We start from the raw sequence: 18,743 nt of genomic DNA, 5'->3' as shown, positions 1-18,743 counted from the left end.
TACATGTATATATATACGTCTGGATTTCCAAACGAAGGAATCATCTGCGTTCGTGGTCGGGATTTCAGAGCAGCGTCCCCGTGTGCAGTTAGAGTTATACGTATACGTATGTGCATATCTATACATGCGGACACTGTTCAGCATGTCGCTGCTCATATGCTCATATATATATATATATATATATATATGTATAAGTAAATGGATTTGCGCGGGAGTGTGATATAGAGCGGTGCCTTCGGTGCTTCGGGTTTACATGTGTATGTCAATTTACATGCTTTTTAGAGGTGGAGCTCCTGATGACCAGGCGCCGACATCAGTCAGCTGGTCGTGAGTTTTGCGCCTCTGCAGCCGACGCAGGGAAGCCTCAGGCCTTCCTTCATCTTTCAACTCTTGAAGCATGAGCACTGTTCAAGCTGAGCTCGCTGTCTGGAACAGCGCCCGCAGAGCGCCTGGGCTCTGCATATGGTCCTCGAGACCGTCTCGCGGCCGATTCAGTGTCTTCATGCTTTCTCGCGTTTTAAACGAAGTTAGAAAAGGTGGATATTCAGTACTTGCTTCGAGTCTCATGCGTCGCGGTTCGAAGCATGACACAAGGAGAAAGAACTGCTTTTCCTCGAGATGACACGAGCCAGTGGGGACCCCAGGCGATCCGGAGGAGGCGAGAAACGTAGACATACGGACGCAGCAGAGCTCAGCGAGAGAGGCGAATAAAACATCACAGAGAGATCCACACTTCGACGAAAAGAGGAACTGAAACCAGAGGTTTAAAAAAATGCACGGCATGCGTTCTTCGTCACAACGTTAAGAAAAGGCGAAGAGTTTGCGATAGGTCCTCTCTCTCGTGGCTCACGCGGTTTTTCATCTCTTCTCTGCCTCCCTCATCTCGCTTCTTCTCCCTCTCTCTTCTCTCTTCTCTCCCTTCTCTCTTCTTCTTGCCTGTGAGTCTTTTCACCTCGTCTCCTCGCTCTGCTGCGTTGTTAGTAGAGATTGGAGAAGAGTCGTTTGAAGAATCCTTCGCGTCTCAGAGTGAAGAGAATGTCGCCTCGAGCCGTGAGGGAGACGTCCATGGCGAGGCGCTTCGATCCAAGGAGGCTGTTGTAGAGGCCCTGCGTCCGACGCACAAAACGAAAACGAAACCTCAGCAGGCCAGTCTGTGCAGACCGTGAAGACGCCCAGTTTGTCTGTCTTCTACTGGGTTTCCAGGGAAACACAAAGTTCTCTGTCTCGCATGGCGCGCGTCTTTCTGTCTATCTACACAAAGGCTGCTTCTCAACGCCTCTACACTCTGCTTGCTGAAACATCGATCGCGCGCGCCTCGGCAGGAGGTTCCATCTGCTTTGTGGCCGAGAACGCAGGAAGCATCTGGAGATGTTGAACGCGGAAAACGCAGCGCGTGAGAAGGCGAAGAAGCGTACTCTTGAAGGAACGAAAGAGTGAAAACGAGATTGAGAACGCTTACAAAAGGTCCCAAGAAAAAGAAGAAAACAGAGGCTTTTCCTTGCTCACTTGAACGTGTGGTTTCACAATTCGCAGACGTCGTCCTGCTCCAGCAGATCTTCTGCAGAAAAGCGAGGAGAGAAGCCGCCCTGCTCTCCCGCGAGACGACCTCCCGTCTCCCGCAGCTTCGTCCGTCGGAGCGTCTCCCCTCAACCACACCACCGAAGGCCAGGCAACGCACCGCCTCTGTGCGGGTGACGAAAGACGCAAAGAAAAAGAAGGAGAAGGAGCAGAACCGACAGACGGAGAAGCCGGTGACGCCGCGCGGCGTTCGCTACCAAGTTTCAGTTTCCATATTGGATATGCGTTATACACGTCCATGAGGCCGACGAGAGGGTGTTTCGCTCCTGCGCAGTCTTCCTCCGAACTTTCCTTCTCTCCTCGGAGCTCGCTGCGCTCTCCAGGCGCTTCTGTCCACTCCAATACGGAGACGACCGTTTCTCCGTCCTCGTCGGAAGCGCTGAGTCGCGAGGTACGCCGAGCTGAGAGAAACGCTAGGGAAGGCCGCGAAGCGCGAAAAACTGGGGAAGAGACAGGAGAAGGAGAAGCAGCACAAAGGGAAGAAGAGAGAGAAGAGGAAGGCGCCGCAGGAGGAGAGGGAGACAGGGAGGACGGTTGAGGCGAAGGAGGTCCGCTGTGAGGCCGTCCAGGAGACTGTGAGAGGTCAGCGAGAGAGAAGCGATGGCTGGACGACCGCTGGAGGACTTTCGTTTCTGCAAAGAGAAGTGGAAAGAGAGAGAGGAAGACGATGGAGGCCCACAGTGTGGCTGCACTGTTTTCGCAGGTTTTTCTTCTCTTCATTTTGAGGGCGAGCTGCGGTGATTTTCCGCGAGATTTTTCGATAGTTTTGCATGTTCTGGTGCTTTTCTGCGGAAATGCGTTCTTGGAGAAAGGTCGCAGAGACACAGACAAGAGGAAAAAGAGAGCTCGAACCGTGGAGTTTTTTCGCTTTGCGTCCAAGAAAAACGCAGACGAGGGGAGGCTTCCAAGAAAAGGGATTCAGAAAAGGAACAAGTCCGACCGTCATACACACCAGAGCGCGAGACACACGCATCAATTCTGGTAGGAGTTGTCTCCGTTCTCCCGATTCTTGTTGCGCGCGCGCGTCTCTGCCTCGCAGCGTGTAACTTTCTCCAAAGAAAAAAAGCGTTCGAGAGGCTTGCATCGAGGCGAGGCCGGAGGTCACCATTTTCTCTTTTTCGCTTCCTCCCTCTCTGAAGGGAACATGCGAGAGAGTCTTCTCCCTCGCGTTTTTCGACGCAAGACCGGAGACACAACAGAGGAAAAAGGAAGGCGCCAGGCGCCTCTCTCGGTTGCCTCTTCGCTCTGCTGTGCTTCTTCCAGAGACCGCCTCTCTTTCTTCTCGCCTCACACGGAAGTTCTCGACAAACGTCGAAGGAGAGGCGCTTCACAGACGCATGCACTCACAAGGCGGAGCAGGCGTTTCTCTTCTTCTGTCTTCCGCGAAAGGCAAGCTTCCTCTCTCGCCTGCCCTGACAACAGCCCCGCGAAAAACGGACTCACGCGGCCTCGTTCTACGACAGGAAGAGTTTTCGCGTCGATTCTGCTCTGCAAGTCTTTCAAATGACCACCGCCGACGCTCCTGCTGAGAGCGAAACGAAACGACTGCTCAGATGCTGCTGCGACAGCGACGTTCGAGAACAAAAAGAGAGGAAAAGAAGAGGAAGGAGTCGTCACTCCATCACATGCTGTTTTCTCCCAAAAAAGACAAATCCAATAGGTTTCGAACAAGCATCAACCCTTTGAGCGTACAGACGCGAAACAAGAGAGAAGAGAGGAGGCGGAAGGCGCTAACGGGCAAAGCAGCGGAGATGCGAAAAAGCCTTCTGTCACTTTCTGCTCGAACGCAGTCTCTCCAAAATGGCTCGTATCTCGCAACCTCTCTTCCACCCATCTTCTCGCTTGCTTCCTGCCTTTCATGTCCTCTCCTTCCCTGCCTCTTCGTCTGCCCGCTTCACAAACCTGTCTCTCTCTTCGTCGTACCTCTCTGCTGCGCGAGATGGCTTGCCTTTGCCTCGCGGCTTCCGGCCTCTCTGGCAAATGCAGGCGAGCAAACGGAACTGCCTTCTCGCGGAGTTCTTCTCAGCGCGCAGTGTGCAAAGGATTTCGAGGCGCTCCTCCCCGAGAAAACCTTGTCTCGCTAGTCTCCTCCCCTTGACCGCCTTCGCTTCTGCGCTGCGCCCCCATATCTCCCGCTCTCCCTCCAAGCCTTCCTCTCTCTCTTCTGCTTCTCCTGCTTCTCTCTCTTCTGCTTCTGCTGCTTCTCTCTCTTCTTCGTCTCTCTCTCCAACAGGACATCACGCAACAAATATGAAAAGCAGCGTCTCGTCCGTGCGTTGGGCCTTCTCGGATCGTCGCGGTGTCTCTTCTCTTCAGCGGCGCCTTCACTTGACTTCTTCCTCCTCCGTTTCCGCCTTGCTCCTGCCTCTCCGGCGCCTCTCTTCTCCTCCACGAGCCGCGTCACTCGCCTCTCCTTCTCTGGGCGTCCTGGCGCTCTCGCCGGCTCGCCGCGCTCTGCTCGCCGCTTCGTCGGCGTCCGCGTCTTCGTCCCCACCAGTCTCAGGCTTCGCCTCTCTCCTTCAGAAGACGCGCCGACTCCTCAAAAGGAACGAGACACCCTCCTTCTTCCAGTGGCAGGTGGAGGACTCGGTTCTTCTGCTTCTTTCGCTCTCGTGGATCGCAGTTGCTTGTGGTCTCTTCGCTCTCTTCCAGTGGTAGGAAACAGGATCTCCCTTTCGTCTCTCTGGTCTCTCTCTGTCCCCACGGTGCTCGCTCGCCGTCGGACCTTCGCGATGCCTTTTCTCGCGTTCTTCTCCGGCCTCTTTTCTCCGCGAGTCCCGCAGTTCCTGACCTGTTCCTGTCTCGCTTGCCTCTCCAGAACTGCATGTCTTTCCTCTCTTCTCGCGCGACTTCAACCGCGCCTGCGCGATCCCTGCAGACGCCGAAGGGCCTTCGACTTCGGCCAAGCAGCGTCGCTCTGACTGTCGCTCTTCGAGTCTGCATGCAGTGTCGCCTTGAGTCTCGAAACGGATCTCCTTCTTGTGTCTCTCAAAGGCGCCGCTCCGAGTCGCTGTGGACTGTCTCCACTTCTGTCCTTCTCTGACCGCCGACCGAGTCTCTTCTTCTCCCCGCAGGAAAACCAACACTCGAGATCAGAGGCATCCGTACCTGGCTGAGGCGCGTCGACTCGTGAGGGTATGCGAGTGAAAGAAAGAAAGAAAGAACGAACGAAGGTGGAGAAGAGATAGAGTCAGAAGAACTCGAGGGGAAAGAGAAAAAGGAGAGGCAAGGAGTGGGGAACGAGAAAACCGAAGCAGAAGAGGCACGGACGAAGATTGCAGCCTTCCTCATATTCGCAGCCAGCTTTCGTTTCTTCGCTCCCACTTCTCTCCTCCGATTCAATGCTGCCTCTTCCAAAGAATTGTCGACGAACGTCCTTGAGAAGAGACAACATACAGTTCGCTCTGAAAGGGTCTCCTGTGCTGTGGGGGGGCTCCCGACGTCTCTGTGGGGTGTCTCCTTCAGCTTCTTCACCGAAGCTCTTCGCGGGAGAGCCTCTCTCCTCGACGGCCAGAGACAAAGCTGCATGTCGCAGCTTCTGTTTCAAGCGAAAGAAGCTTGCTGTTCTTGAGAATGCATCTGTATGCTTACTGACACATGCATGTACATGTGAAGCTGTATGTATACATACTTGCAGAGAGACCTACGTAGAGACAGAAAGTTGAACGTGAAGACATAGATACAGCTAAAAAACTAGACACTGATGCACAGATATATTTATTTATATACATATTCATATATATACATAAACATATTGATATATATATATATTTATATATATATATATATATTTATATATATATATATATATTTATATATATTTATATACATATATATGTATAATTGCGGGGAAGCGTTAAGCAGAGCGATGATGGAGACGCAGACAGGGCTACATAGCGACATGTGTCTGGATAGGTGATCGACATACCGAGAGAACGAGAGATGTAAAAGATCGACATCTGCGAGGCGCGAATGTACGAAGAAGTAAAGCAAGAGTGCATGCATCGTCTCTTCTGTGTGATTCTCGTCCCCATTCGTTTTCATCTTTTATTTCTAGAAACATGAGACCGTTCGAGAGGTCTTTGGAAGTCCACTGGAATTCCAAAGCGCAGAAGACTCAACCGATTCTTCAGGACTGCATAAACGCGCGAAACTCCACGTTGCCGGACCCAAAGCGAAAGGCTCGGTGAGTCGTTTTCCAAAAACGATTCTTCTACGTCCCCCCCCGTTTCCATTCACTTCCGCATATATTTTTCAATCGTGCGTGGTTCTGCTACTCTCTCTATACAAATATATATATATATATATATTACATGCATTCCTATATATATATATATATATATATATGTACGGTTGCCCAGTTGTCCGAAGGTATGGATAGCTGTGAGGTGTGTTAGAGTGTGGCGCAGCTCCCTTTGCTTGTCGGATTTTTAAAGTTGTTTTTGCATCGGCAGAGGCGAATAGTTTGGCATTCTTTGAATGTCGACTCTTTCTTCGTTTTTGCTGGTCTGACTCGGACCCGCGCCTTCGTTTCTTCGGGTGTCTTTGACTCTCTCTGATGTCTCTCTGTTTCCGTGCGGTTCGTTCCACGTTCGGGAACTTTGCGTTTTTTCTCAGGTTTTCGTCTCTGCTTTTCTGCCGGACTCGGTTGACGCTGGTGAAGAAGAAGAAGATTCACAGGTGGGCTGCGCGAAAGCTCCTCTTCTTCTCCCTTTGCGCTCTCCCCGAAAGCATGTGGAGACGCCTGTGCTCACCTCCTGTACAGTCTGTTTTTTCTGGCTGTTTTCTTCGCTGTCTGGTGTCGGCGTCTCCTCTCGCAGCCGGTGAATATTTTCCGCCTCGAAAAAAAGAGAAATCCGAGCGAGGGAGGGAGAGTCACACACCCAGTCTCAACTCGCGCAACGCGAGGCGGCCGAGACGCGCGTACTGCGTTAAAAAAGGAATGGAAAAACACACAAAATGGCCTCTGTTTTCCTCCAGAGATTTTGCGTTCAAAGAGAGAGAAGAGAGAGATGAGAAATCCGAGAAATCTGAGAGAAGCACCCCCGGCGGGACTCGAACCCGCAACCTTTGGATTAGAAGTCCAACGCGCTATCCATTGCGCCACAAGGGCTGGTGATTGAATTTTTTTTATTTCTTTTCTGAAATTTTGCATCGTGAGTCTCCGCCACTGCTCGGTCTCGGCGGCGTTTCTTGCATGCCGCGGTTCCTTCAGCAAGAACAAGTTCACTCCGCATTCGCCGCGGAGGAACGGCTCGTTCCGCTGATCTTCGTGAGCATATTGGGTCGCACAAAAACCGCGAGTTTTCTCCATCTGCACAGGCTTCTCGCATCCCCCGGGCGCGAAGAGGCAAGACAAGGCGAGGGAGAGGGGGACGCCAGGAGAGCTTTGCCTTTCTCTCTCAAAAAGTCGAGAAGAGTGGATGTCGTCTTTGTCTTGTGTGGACGTTTCGCTTCCTGGAGAAGGAACCGTCGAAAATGTCGACTCGCCCCTGCAGACGCGGCGTTTCCTTGGTTTCCGTCCATTCAAATGATGGTCCAAGAGCGGCAGTCTGTGAGGTCGCTCCATGAGTGAACGAAAGGACCGGAAATGTTCACTTCGCATGAGCTCGGATTTCCTCGCGCCGGCCTGTGGCGGGAGTCGAGACAAGATGAGACATACCCTGGCTAGTAGGCGCAGGGTCCAAGCAGCTCTGCTCGCGGTGGCTCCCGGCAGGCTGCTGCGGGAGCTTGACGAGAGTGAAGATGTCCTCTTTCTCGAGGGTTTTTGTTCCTCGCCCGGTTTTTCTTCATGTGAAAACAAACATCTGTTCAAACGCATGCACAGACGAAAGCGAATTCCCCCCCCAGTGCCTGTCGTGGCGCCGCAACGTCGCGAGAGACACCAAAAGGGGAGTCGCCGGTGTGAGGTTTGTGCGTTTCAATTCACGAAGAAAGTCGAGAGAGAAGAGAGGCAGTCTGTGGCGCTCTTGCCTTCTGTTCTGCGGGCGTGCATTTTTCAACAGAACAAGAAAGCAGGTGAAACTGCTTTTTTGCGGGTGTGTGGACGCGACGCCTCCTCCGCGCGTCTCCGAGTCCCGATGATGGACAGCAGTCGGGGAGAAGAAAAGGGATGGTGTCTCATCCCCTGGGCGATGCGTCAAAGGCGAAAGACTCGCCGTCCTTCTCTGAGACCGCGCGCCAGAGAGAACCGTTCCCTTCCAGTCTTCTTCTTGTGCCTGAGCCTCCCCTTTTCTCTCGCCTTCCAGGAAGGTCACACGCATCTCAGGAAACGCGAAGAATGGCTCGGGAGAGAAGAGGAGAAAGAGGAGGGAGAGGAGGAGTTGACGCGGAATCTGGAAGTTTAAATCCGCTGATTTCTCGAGGGGACGAATTACAATGGTTCTTAAATTGATTTTTTTAAAAAGGGATTTGTTAAAAAATAGTTTTTTATCCATTTTTCCTCGAAAAATGAATCCACCCCAGGTGGGACTCGAACCCACAACCTTTGGATTAGAAGTCCAACGCGCTATCCATTGCGCCACTAGGGCATGGGAGACACGGGGGCCTTCCTTGTCTTGTTCTCTCTCGCATGTCCCCGTCGTCCCCCCCAACCATCTGTGCTCTGTTGGAGGGCGCGGTTCTTCTCCGCAGAAGGATTTTCCTAACTGTCGAGTCTCGCAACTGTCTTTCCCTCTTTCCTTTCCTTCTCCCTTGGCGAGCGCCTCTCCCCCGTGGGTTCGCTCTCGCCGCCATGCCCGAGCGACCTCTCGACCTCGTTTGCCGCTTTCGAGGAACTGTGTTTGTGTGTGGATGTTCTCTCGCTTCCTCTCACGCAAGTGCCTCGTTTTCTCTCATTTCCATCTGTTCCTTTTTTCCTTTGACGCGTGTGGTTGCCAGTCCAGAACGCGCCCCGCTTCGCTCGCGCGACTCCGGCAGTTTCAACCGAGTAGACTCTCGAGCGTCAGTTCTGTTCTGCTTCTCTCTTCGCAGAGTCTCTTTGCAGGAGATGAGCTCGACTGGCGCGCTCTGCGCGAGCGACCTTTCCTCCTCAAACTCTGGCTGCGCGACCGCATTCGCGCAGTGCATCTCGCCCTCGTGAGTGTTGCCTCGGGGGAAGCCTACGAAGATGTGAAACGGTCCAGAGGGACGTCCAGCTCGAGGAAAAAAGACGGAAAAGGAAACGAAGGAGAAGAAGAAGGAGACGAAGAAGAAAAAGAAGAAGAAGATGGAGCGACGGGAAGGTGGACGATCGAGTCACTCTTTGTACACGTCGAGAAGCGAGAGGAGGGAGACGAGAAGAGTTCGGGAGGCGAAGAGGAGGAGGAGGAGAAGAAGAAGAAGAGCAAGGTCCTCATTGCTGTGAAAGGAAATCCTTACGACAACCCCGATATTGGTGAGACGAAGAAGGAAAGGAGACAGTCTTCTGTAGTCTGCGTGTGTCTTCTTTCTCGAAGAACAGGAGACAGGCAGAGGATCGGTTCGCGCTCTTTTCTCAGCAGTTCTCTTCTTCGGTTTTCCTTCCCGTTGTCGCGTCTCAGAGTAAAAGGTGCCATTCGAACTCTCTCCGACTTTCTTGTTTCCCTCTGTCACTTTCGGAGAACTTCTCGTGTCTCAGCCGCTTGCGTCTTCGCTTCTTCCTGCGCTGATTCCAACTTCTTCTCCAGACCCACTCATCAAAGTTGAGGGAAGCTCGCGAACGAACAGGCACCCAGTGGGAGCGTTCCTCCTCTTTCTTCTTCTCCTCCTTCTGTGCCGGCAAACCTGCTCGGAAATCCGGGGTGCAATAGATCGGGTGAGTTCGCCTCTCAGGTTCTTCTCCGCTCTTCAAACGCTCTGCCCAGTCCGTTAGCAGCGCCGGCCCGTTCAGCTGAACGCTTGCACAGAACTTCGGCGAGAAAGTTCGGGAAGCCATGATGCATGCAGCAAGGTTTAGTGAAGCTCTGTTTTCAGCTGTCGCAATCCACACACGATGGGTCTCTCTGTGCTCTGCAGGCTGCGTGCTACCAGTATCTCAGCTACTTTTCTCAGGTCAGTTTGACTCCCTGAAAACTCTCCTCTGCTCTGCACCTTTCTTCGACTTGTCTCTCGGGCCAGATTCCCCTTCGCCTTCTCGGCTTTCCTCGTCCTTCTCCTCCCCTTTTCTTTCTTGTCCGCTCCACGATGCGCTTCCTGCCCAAGACCCCACACGCGAATTTCCTTCTCCTCTTCTTGTGCCGTCTCTCTCTCCTTCACTCTCTTCTTCACTCTCTCCTTCTCTCTCTCCTTCACTCTCTTCTTCTCTCTCTCCTTCACTCTCTTCTTCTCTTCTCTCTTCTCCTCGCTTCTCCTCGCTTCCTCTCCTCCCCGTCGATTGCGCGACTCTTTGAGAGGCAGGCCTGCGTTTTCTCTTCTGCTGTTGCATGCAGAACCACCCCGATCTCCGGCGGATCTTGCACCAAACAGCTCTTCGGAACGCGTCTGCCGCGCAGGCGAGGCGAGGGGCGCCTGTGGAGGGTGAGAGAGCAGGGCCGGCGCATGCAAGAGAAGCGGCGACAGACTCTGGTGTGCGCGGCTCGCGGACGAACCCAGAGAATCACATCGACATCCAGGTCTCCTATTTCGCAGGGAAAATGACCGCGACCAGCATCAAAGGCTCAGCTTCTCTGACTTTCTCTGCAACCAGTAAACCTGGAGGCACAAACGCTTCGGAGAGTAATCAAGCGACAGCGGCAGTCCACGCGAATGACCATCGCATTCCAAACATCGCTGAACTCGTATGTCAAAGTTTAACGCACAGGACAAACCTCTCGCTTTTTTCAGTCCATCTCCGCAAGCATTTCTCAAATACATGCACACACATCTACATAAATACATACATACATATGCATACACTTGTATCGATACACAGATAGAAACAGATAGATACGGATAGATATAGATCGATCGATAGCTAAAACTGATTCAAGTGTAGGGGGACGCTCTCTGTGTCTCTTTGTTTCTATGTATACATTTGTGTGTCGGTGCAATCATTTCGATAGGTAGATGTATCTTTCGAAACCTGTGCGCAGTTTGTGAAGTTGTTTTGAGGGCATCAGAGTCATCCCAGTGTCAGAGGTTTCCGTCTGAACGGGAAGTCAGTGGACGCGTGTATCCGTTGCCTTCTTGGTTTTTATTGTAGCACGAAGCGCGGCGAGAACAGAATGGGCATTCGTGAGTTCATGTTGACGCAGTTGGCGTCGACGACGGGGATGCTGTCTGTCAAAGAAAAGGGAAAGCAGTGCACTTTCTTTCGATAGTGGATTTCACATTCGAGCGGCCTGTCGGTTTCAGACCGCGGGACGGTGTGGTTTGTTTCCTCGGAGTTCTCCGTTTTTTTTCTCCAATTCTTTCCAGTCTTTCCCCATTCTTGCTCCTTCAGCGAATCGAGGCACTGCGACCGAGCGCGTCCGCTCCGTTCAAAACCCTCGTGTAAGGCGTGGAGGCGTTTTCGTTGCATTTGCCAAAAACAGAAAAGTCCCGCTCTCTATGGTCTTTGTCTGCGGCAGGGACTTTTCTCTGCAGACGCAAAGACTTCTTCTAGACTCAAGTTAGGACGAACGAAGCTCGCCTCCACTCATTTGTCCAAAAACAAACTTGTTGCAGACTTACTTGCTCGCCCTGTTCCGTGCGACCATATATAGATGCGTGTATATATCCAAGCTTATCGAGCCGAGTCCACGTAGTTCCAGCTAGCAGGATGTATGTGCTTGCGTACATATGCGCGTATGCGTGTATGTATGTGTACTTTGATGTGAATAGAGAGACAAGACGTCTAAGGAAAAAGTATGAGATGGAGAAAGCGTCTAAGCAACTGTGGACGTGTGTGTGTGTGAAGCTGGTTTCTTGTGCAATAGATGCGCGTTTTTTATGAACTCTGTTTCGTTGATTGGGGCCTGCGTTTCCAGGAGTTCGGTCCGAGTGATTCGCGAATCGAGTGAACATGACGAAGTGGAAGGCGTTCCGTTTCCTCTCCTGCTCTCGTTTTCTCTTCCTCCAACGCGGATCCCGCCATTCCGCCCCTCAGTCTCCTGGAGTTCGTTCTTCTCCCTGTCTTCTTCCAAATCGAAGAAAAAACGGAGTGCTGGAAAAGAAGACCAGACAGGTCGGAAGCCGTAACGCTCCCGGAGCACGCTGTCAGCCAAGACAAAGATGTTCAAGAGTTTAAGGTTTTGCCTTGTCGGCGGCTTCTGCGCCCTGAGGCTTCGCTCCGCGTTCGTCGTGGAAAGCTCACTGTGTGTTTGCCTCGCTCGCAGACGTCGTTTCGCACTTCTTCTCTGTCTCCTACGGTGTCGGTTCTTTCCTGACTTTGGTAGCGTCTCTTTTCCCTTGCGTCTGTGCAGGCTGTCTGCGTCTTCTGTTCATGTCTTCTCTCGTCCATCTGCGGTGTAGCCCGTAGAGTGGGTTCTTGCGTTTGTTTTCTCAAAGTTTCAGTTCGCATTCACTTTGTCGCATGTCCCAGTTCCTTGTCGACACCCGAGCAAAGGGGTCTCTGTTTGTGAAACCAAGAAATCCAAGGCGTCCGTCGCGCGTTGGCGAGGCTGCTGCACGTTGGTTCTCGGCCGCATGCGTCCGGCCTCCTTCTCTCTGTCGCGCTTGTTGTCCGAGCCATTGAAGGCCTGGACGAAACGCTCGCGGGCGTCCGGGTTTTTTTCGCGTTCAGTGCTCGCTTGGTCGTCTGTCTCGTCTCCAGAGACACTGACCAGAAGCTTCTCTGCTCCACTCTCGGCTGCGCAGGGGAAGCAGGGAAGCAGAAAGGAGCTGAGGGGAAAGAAAACGCCGCACCACGGAAACGAACTGCGGCTCTTCATTTCCTCTAGACGCGAAGAGGAACGCTTCCTGCCTCGTTCAAGCGCGCGTCAAGCGACCGGACGCAGCTCGAGTCCGACCAAGGAGCTTCGCATCGGCAGACCGAGCGACAGAGAGAAATGTTAAATGTCAGGTGGTAACCTTAGCATTCTCGAGCACAGGTGAAACACCAAACCGCCCCGCGAACGGCGGCTCCTGCAAGCGACGGAGCACCCCCGGGCGTCCCAAAAATGTCACCCTATTTTTGCAGCAGACACTCCACAATCCAGTCGCTTCCCCTGTGCTTGGAAAACTGCATACACACATATACGCGCATATACATATACATATATACTTATATATATATATATATATACATATTTAAACACAAATGTCTATGTATATGTAGACACGCCTACAAGGTACCCTCTAGGATTGCAAAAGAGGAAAAATTACAGAAAAGCAACAACAAAAAGATGTGCGAGCTGCATGCGTCTGGACGTGGACAGCCAGCCCCGCGGGTTGTGGGGAGTTGGCGAGTCTGCTTCAATTTTTGAGGAGAGTTTCGTTACGAAAAAACAGATTGACAAGCTGTACACGAGGCCTAGACACCGAACGAGGTGTCTCGACCTTCACTTAGATGTGGAACTGGACAACTCGAGACCAGGAAACCGTCGCTTCTCAAACACAACGAAAGGTGATGAACTCCAAAAGCTCATCTGCGCAACAGGTGAGACCACGGTGTGGGTCAAGTGTACATCGGCCTCAGCGACACAAGTGTCAATACACCCCAGAGGGGCGTGCAAACTTCCACCTCGGCGCGAAACTGTTTCGACACAGTGCTGCGCCTTTCAGAGGTTCCCGGCGAGTACACACCGCCGCTCTCGAACGGCTCACAGCTGAGATCTCACGTTTGATTCTTTCACGAGCGCAAGTAGAGACACAGTCCTCTTTCTCTCCCGTCTGGCTGTCTCCCCCCTCTTCTTTCTTCTTTGCTTTTCCCTGATCACCGTGGTGTTATTCTTCAGCTGGAGGTCTGGTGAGCGCCAGCTGGTGTCGCAGAGCAAGGAGGGCTCTGTCGATTTCTCCAATCACGTGGAGGAGTTCTGTGACTTGTTTGTCCAGTTCTTCGCCTTCCCGTTCCACGACGACGAGTTTCTTGTCCTGCGAGTTCTCCCCCAGCTGCGCATGCATCTCAACCTCTTTCTCGTCTGACTGCGCGAGCGACGCCTCGAGCCTCCTCCACACCGTCGGGTGCGTCTCGCGGAAGAGCTTCAGAAGGCTTTCTTGAAAGCTGCAGATGTCGCGGAAAGAAACGAGACCTCTGTCTTGACCAACAAACCATGGCATTTTGTAGCTCGCTGACACTGCCTGGGGTCGCTGCTCTGCGACCCGCTCCTCCTCGGCCGGCGCAGAGAAAAGCAGCGTCGCCGCCGCACGCAGGAGCAGCACCTGCTCCGTGGCGCTGAAGACGCGTCCCGCGATCTGCGCTGTACAGACACCCGAGGCGATGCGGAGACTGGTCAGGTCTTCCTCTTCCCAGATGTCCACGAACAGGTTGAGTGCGGCCATCATCTCCTGTCGCTCTCGCTGGCTCCCGAGCACCTTCTGTTGCCAGGCGAAGGCGCTTGCCGCAGCCGCAAGAAGAGGCGGAGGCATTGGCGCTGCGCGTCTGCCAGCTGTTTGCACACCCGGCGACTTCTCTGTGTGTCGCAGGGCCTTCCCGTATCTGCGGCAGAGATCTTTCAGGGCGTCGAAAAGAAGCTCGGGCGGCGGCGGAGTCGCTTGGAAAGCAGGGGAGAAACACGAGGCAGAGAGGGCCGCGCAAGCGTCTGCAGAGAGCAGCGCGGGAGACGAAGAGAGCAGAAAGTCCAAGTCGAGCATCGGATACACAGATCCGACGCCTCCCACAGTCTTCCGCGATAAACTCCGTACGGGGCGCCGCCACGAAGCCTCGCCGTCGCCGTGGCTTCGGCTGTCTCCACAGCTCTTATGTCGCCACTGAAACACACGGTCTTTGTTCAGCTGATCTGCGCTCTGCCTGTCGAGCTGAACGTCGGTTTGGAACACTACGGCGCGGTCGACGGAGGAGACAAGCGCCTCCTGCGCAGCCTCCAGGACTTTCCGCAGAGTCGTGTCTCCCACAGAAGCGTCGCCTTGAATTGCGGAGCTGACAACGCGGTTCCACTGCTTCTCCTGCTTCGTCAGATCCGCGCCGACGCCTGCCGCCGCCGAGTTCCCAGGTGTCGATACACCCGGCGGGGTGTCGAGGGTGCAGACGAGGGAAAGCGAGGCTGTTCGGCCCTCCGCGTCGCTGGTGCCTGCCTGACTCGCGAGCTGCCCGTAAAAACTCCCCAGGGAAGCAAACGGCAAGACGGGGACGCGAGACCCACTGTCGCTGCCGTCCACGACGCCCGACTGGTGGCTAGCCATCGACAGGCCGCCTCCAGGTGTATGTACACTCCAGCCGCGCGTGGCGCTCGCGCCTGGGGATCCGGAAGCCGGGAGAACGGTGCGCGTCGACGGAGACGCGAGCAGCCGGCCCAAAGTCTGTTTCAGTTGCGCAGCAGCGGCTGCATGCGCGTCGACTCCATCGATCACCAGCAGGACGTTTTGTCCGGCAGCTTCGCTCGCGAGGGCGGCCTTCAGAGCCACCATTGGCGCGGTGTACATACAGCAGGACGTGTGGCCCGCGTCGGGGGGGACGTGGAGAACGAGAACTCCAGGCGGGACAGAAGCGGCCAACTCGGCGTTGCTTCTGCAAGCGAAAGTCGCTTCTTCGTCGCCAGCAGCTTCTTCTGGTTCAGACGCTCCGCCGTCGGCAGCCGCTCGCGATTTCCTTCGTCTTTCCTCCTCGTCGACCCATCCCGCCGGAGCTGCTGTCGCCGCAGACACGACCGCTGCTGTCGCCGAAGGGATGGCGACCGCTCTGAGAGTGTCTAGCCACTGCCTGAGAGCAGCAGGCGAAGTCCCCAAGGCGAGGAAAACAACTGAAGGCGGAGGAGGTCTCTCGGGTGGAGGTACTCCGCCAGACGACGCGCCTGATCCTCGCGCGCATGTATCCCATCGCGGCGCGCTGCGAGAGTCTGAAGAGGCGACAAGATGGCTGGCGACGAGAGGCAGAAGCGCCATAGACTTGCCTGTCCCAACCGGCCCGACGAGTGCGGTCGCAGAGCCCAACCGGAAAGGAGACAGGCTGTCCAGCACTGCCGAGCCGGTGGGGAGGGCAGCGGCTTCACCGCCTGGCGAGGAGAAGTCGCCGCGAGGCGGAAGAGAAAAGACATTGAAACTCGAAGAGCGAGGCGTTTTCTTGAAAGGATTCTCGGTGGAAGAGGAGAGGCAAGAGAACAGAGAGAGTGGAGAAAGAGGGGCGTTGAAACTGGGAGAGAAACTCGAAGGCCGCTTTTTTTCAGAGGGAGCCTCGATGCGGTCGTCGCCACCCTCAACGAGCGTGCAGACATCGCCCACGAGTGGAGGCGGGGAGGAAACAGGGAGGCGTTGCGCCGGAGTTGTGTCGCCGCAGCAGCCGAGAAAGCCGACAATCGTCAGGTCTGAATCGAGAAGCTGAAGAACGACTCCGACGTTGAATGCGGCTGCCGCATGCGACGCACTCGAGGGCCTCGCCACCTGGGGATCAGAGCCAGTTGACGGTGGCGGCGGCTGGCTTTCGAAGCGAACGAGACTACCGACCGACGCTGCGCCAAGCCCCCGAACAAGAAAAACATCAGCTGCGTCACACGCAAGGAAAGAAGAACAGGACGAGTGTGTGAAGAGACAGAGCGAGAAGTTGAGAGCAAGGCAGGCGAGACAGCCTCGAGAGAGACGCAAGCTGAAACACTGTCGCGCGCGGGGATTTTCCTCAGTCCCTGTTTCGAGCTGTGTCTAAACCTGAATTCTCTGTTCAGTCTTCCCCTGTCTTGTCAGTCTTCTGCCGCGAAACGTCAGAAACGAAATTCACAGACTTCCTCGCGTCGAAGGGTCTCAGTCTTCGTTCCTCACCGCCTCCCGCCAGTCCACGCTGCGGTGTGCATACACCTGAACTGTCTGCCTCATCCGATTGGATTCTTCGCTCTCACCTGTCGCTGTGAGGACTTCACCCTGAAAGTTCGCGTTGAATCCACCTGCGCCGCCGCCTGCGCCTCCTCCCGTCTCCAGTCTTCTCTCCAGTTCCTCGATGCAGGAGAGTCTCCTTCCGCTTCCGAAGCCTCTCACCGCGAGACCGCCGCCAGCTCCGCTGGGGTGTACGTACCCCACCTGGAGCGATGCGCGTCCCCGTCCTTTTGCAGCGAGACAATGTACGTTTGAGACCCAGGAAGTGTCTTGGCGCGCGAAGGCGGAAGACTGTGAGCTCGCGCGCAAGCGTCTGAGAGACAGGATGCTCAAGGGAAAGCCGCGAGTGCGGTCGGTCCACAGGGTGTTGACTGGCCCAGGAGAAATCGAAGACTGGAAGCTGGAGAAGACGGAAGAAGGGAGAGTTCGAGGAACGCACAGGCGTGGAGACAATCCCGAGACGGGGAGGAGTCGCCGTCGAGTCAACATGGTTGCAGTCGAAAAATGATGACATCTCAGATGGTCAAAGAGTGCATGCGGCACAAACAACCGTTCCTCGCTTTTCTCCCTCCAGGAGGTCGAACAGCCGTTTACCTGCAGTTCGTTCCGAGTGAAGTGAGAAAGAGAAGCGCGTGAAAAACGGAAAACATTGAAAAAGACAAGACAGCGGTGAGATTTTCGTCTGCAAAAGGGCGGCCAAGTGGTGCCTGCGGAAGCGGAGACACGACAGTTCCGGCCGGGCGCGCCGCAGCCTTAAAGAAATCGGGGGTGCTTCGGAGATTTCTTTTATTTTGGATTTGTTCGCAAAGCCTTCTTACAGCGAAAATGTTAAAGGGAGCTTCGGCCTAAAAATGCTGCTTGGGGAAAAAGGATCCTCGAAGTCCCCCTTTCGCTGCAGGCGCCTCCTGTCTCTGCATGTCACTGCGCGCGTTGTTGACGCGCACTGTGTGTCAGTGCATGTCACCCTCGGATTTCACAAGAGTCAGAGAAAGGAAAGTCAACCGAAAAATATGGGGAAGCCGAGAAATGGAAATCAGAGAAACAGAGGATTGGAGAGTCCGCGGCTCTTCGAGCGACAGGGGGCCTCAAAGTATTACATTTTTCTCCTCTCGGAGAAGCAAATGTTCCACGTACCACAGACGAGAGGAGAGACAAGACAGATGACGGAGAAAAGGAGACAGGAAAGAAACAAGGAAGAAACGCAGAGAGGAAAGAGAGACAGAAATATGCAGGAGAGACACGGATGGGCAGGAGACAGGTGTCGCCTTCGTGGCAGCGCCTTCAGCAGCATCCAAAATGATTCCACAAACAGAAGAGCACGACGCGTTTTGAACACTGGGCGGGCGTTTCGCATCAGTTTCGAAGTTTCATCGACTTCCGAAAAAACATTCCTTCTCTCCGTTGCACACAAGGCATCGGAGGAGGACAACGGGGTTTCGTCACCGAACCCCGTTTGAGGATTTTCCTGACTTTTCCAGAGACGTTTCTCGGAACTCGCTGGGAGTGTGTGTGGTTCTTCTCACGCGCCTTGGCAGAAACACTGCAGAAGAAGTCACGTTCTTTTGAAGCAAAATAACGTGAGTTCCACGTCGATTTAAGGAGTTTTTCAACAGAGGGAAGCTGAGCTTTCCACGCAGCTCTTGCATTTGTTTCTCCTCTAAGGACTCGAGGCGGCTTTCCAGCAGCGTTCGACGGCAAAGATCTCTCGCCCTGCGACACCAATTATCAGTCTGGCCCATGTAGAACTCCCAGACTCGCTGGCTTGCCTCTTCTTCCGTTCGGGTGTCTGTACACCGGAAGGGCAAAGCAACGGAAATTGAGTTGCTTCCCTCCCTTGGGTGTAGGGAACAGGAGAGACAGAGGGCCTTGTGGAGAGAACACTGGCAGTCAGACACAGAAACCAAATGAAGGCAGATCGTTTTCGACCGACACAGCTTGAAAAGGCCGCAGATGCGTTGTCTTTGTAAGAGAAGCGACAGAGAAAAGGCGACTTACACAAAATTTCAGTTCTCCTCTCCTGTGGCTCTCTGTCTCTCCGGCAGAGACACCCTGCTCGAGTGACCACAGCGGCTGTGCAGCGTCGCGTGCTCAGAAAAAGAGTTCCAGCTCTGCTTTTTCCAGTTGACAGTCCGTACTTGTTGCCGTTAGCCTTTCTCTGCCTTTTCCTACCTTCACATTGTATCAGCGAATGCGATTCTGTCTAGGCTGTGTCCAGAGAGTTTCTCTGTGGCGTCGGTGAGAAGCGAAACTTCCGTGAAACTGACGCGCGAAACTCACCTATCGCTACATTGAAAGTAGATGGCGTCTGTGTGCGCAGGAAACATGAGACA

The 18,743-nt window shown here is 54.1% G+C and overlaps 4 protein-coding genes and 2 non-coding genes across 6 annotated transcripts; 1 reads left to right on the top strand and 5 right to left on the bottom strand.

The window, feature by feature from the left end:
* Positions 1–17: 17 nt before the first annotated feature.
* On the bottom strand, positions 18–2,558 carry TGME49_236190 (hypothetical protein). Its single transcript, XM_018780455.1, has 2 exons — positions 1,507–2,558; positions 18–1,106 (listed from the first exon to the last, which is right to left on the bottom strand). The coding sequence occupies exons 1-2, from the start codon at positions 2,296–2,298 to the stop codon at positions 978–980; spliced, it is 921 nt and encodes a 306-aa protein (XP_018635800.1). The 5' UTR covers positions 2,299–2,558; the 3' UTR covers positions 18–977.
* Positions 2,559–2,699: 141 nt separating this feature from the next.
* On the top strand, positions 2,700–12,540 carry TGME49_236160 (hypothetical protein). The gene is made up of 10 exons (XM_018780454.1): positions 2,700–4,232; positions 4,653–4,713; positions 5,636–5,764; positions 6,196–6,258; positions 8,551–8,953; positions 9,225–9,352; positions 9,553–9,588; positions 9,966–10,313; positions 10,958–11,007; positions 11,484–12,540. Exons 1-10 carry the CDS (start codon positions 3,379–3,381, stop codon positions 11,692–11,694), a joined length of 2,283 nt encoding a protein of 760 aa, XP_018635801.1. The 5' UTR covers positions 2,700–3,378; the 3' UTR covers positions 11,695–12,540.
* Positions 6,619–6,691, bottom strand: TGME49_236158. The gene has a single exon. It is a non-coding gene; the product is annotated as a tRNA-Arg (tRNA).
* On the bottom strand, positions 8,036–8,108 carry TGME49_236153. The gene has a single exon. It is a non-coding gene; the product is annotated as a tRNA-Arg (tRNA).
* TGME49_236150 (hypothetical protein) lies at positions 11,764–13,315 on the bottom strand. Its single transcript, XM_018780453.1, has one exon. The coding sequence runs from the start codon at positions 12,384–12,386 to the stop codon at positions 12,006–12,008; it is 381 nt and encodes a 126-aa protein (XP_018635802.1). The 5' UTR covers positions 12,387–13,315; the 3' UTR covers positions 11,764–12,005.
* Positions 12,843–17,162, bottom strand: TGME49_236140 (hypothetical protein). Its single transcript, XM_002368958.2, has 2 exons — positions 16,440–17,162; positions 12,843–16,091 (listed from the first exon to the last, which is right to left on the bottom strand). Exons 1-2 carry the CDS (start codon positions 16,900–16,902, stop codon positions 13,381–13,383), a joined length of 3,174 nt encoding a protein of 1,057 aa, XP_002368999.1. The 5' UTR covers positions 16,903–17,162; the 3' UTR covers positions 12,843–13,380.
* Positions 17,163–18,743: the final 1,581 nt, after the last annotated feature.

Source organism: Toxoplasma gondii, chromosome X, assembly GCF_000006565.2.
Source record: "Toxoplasma gondii ME49 chromosome X, whole genome shotgun sequence".
NCBI lineage: Eukaryota > Apicomplexa > Conoidasida > Eucoccidiorida > Sarcocystidae > Toxoplasma > Toxoplasma gondii.
The sequence above is the reverse complement of the archived record's forward strand: the minus strand, read 5'-3'. Positions and strand labels throughout refer to the sequence as shown.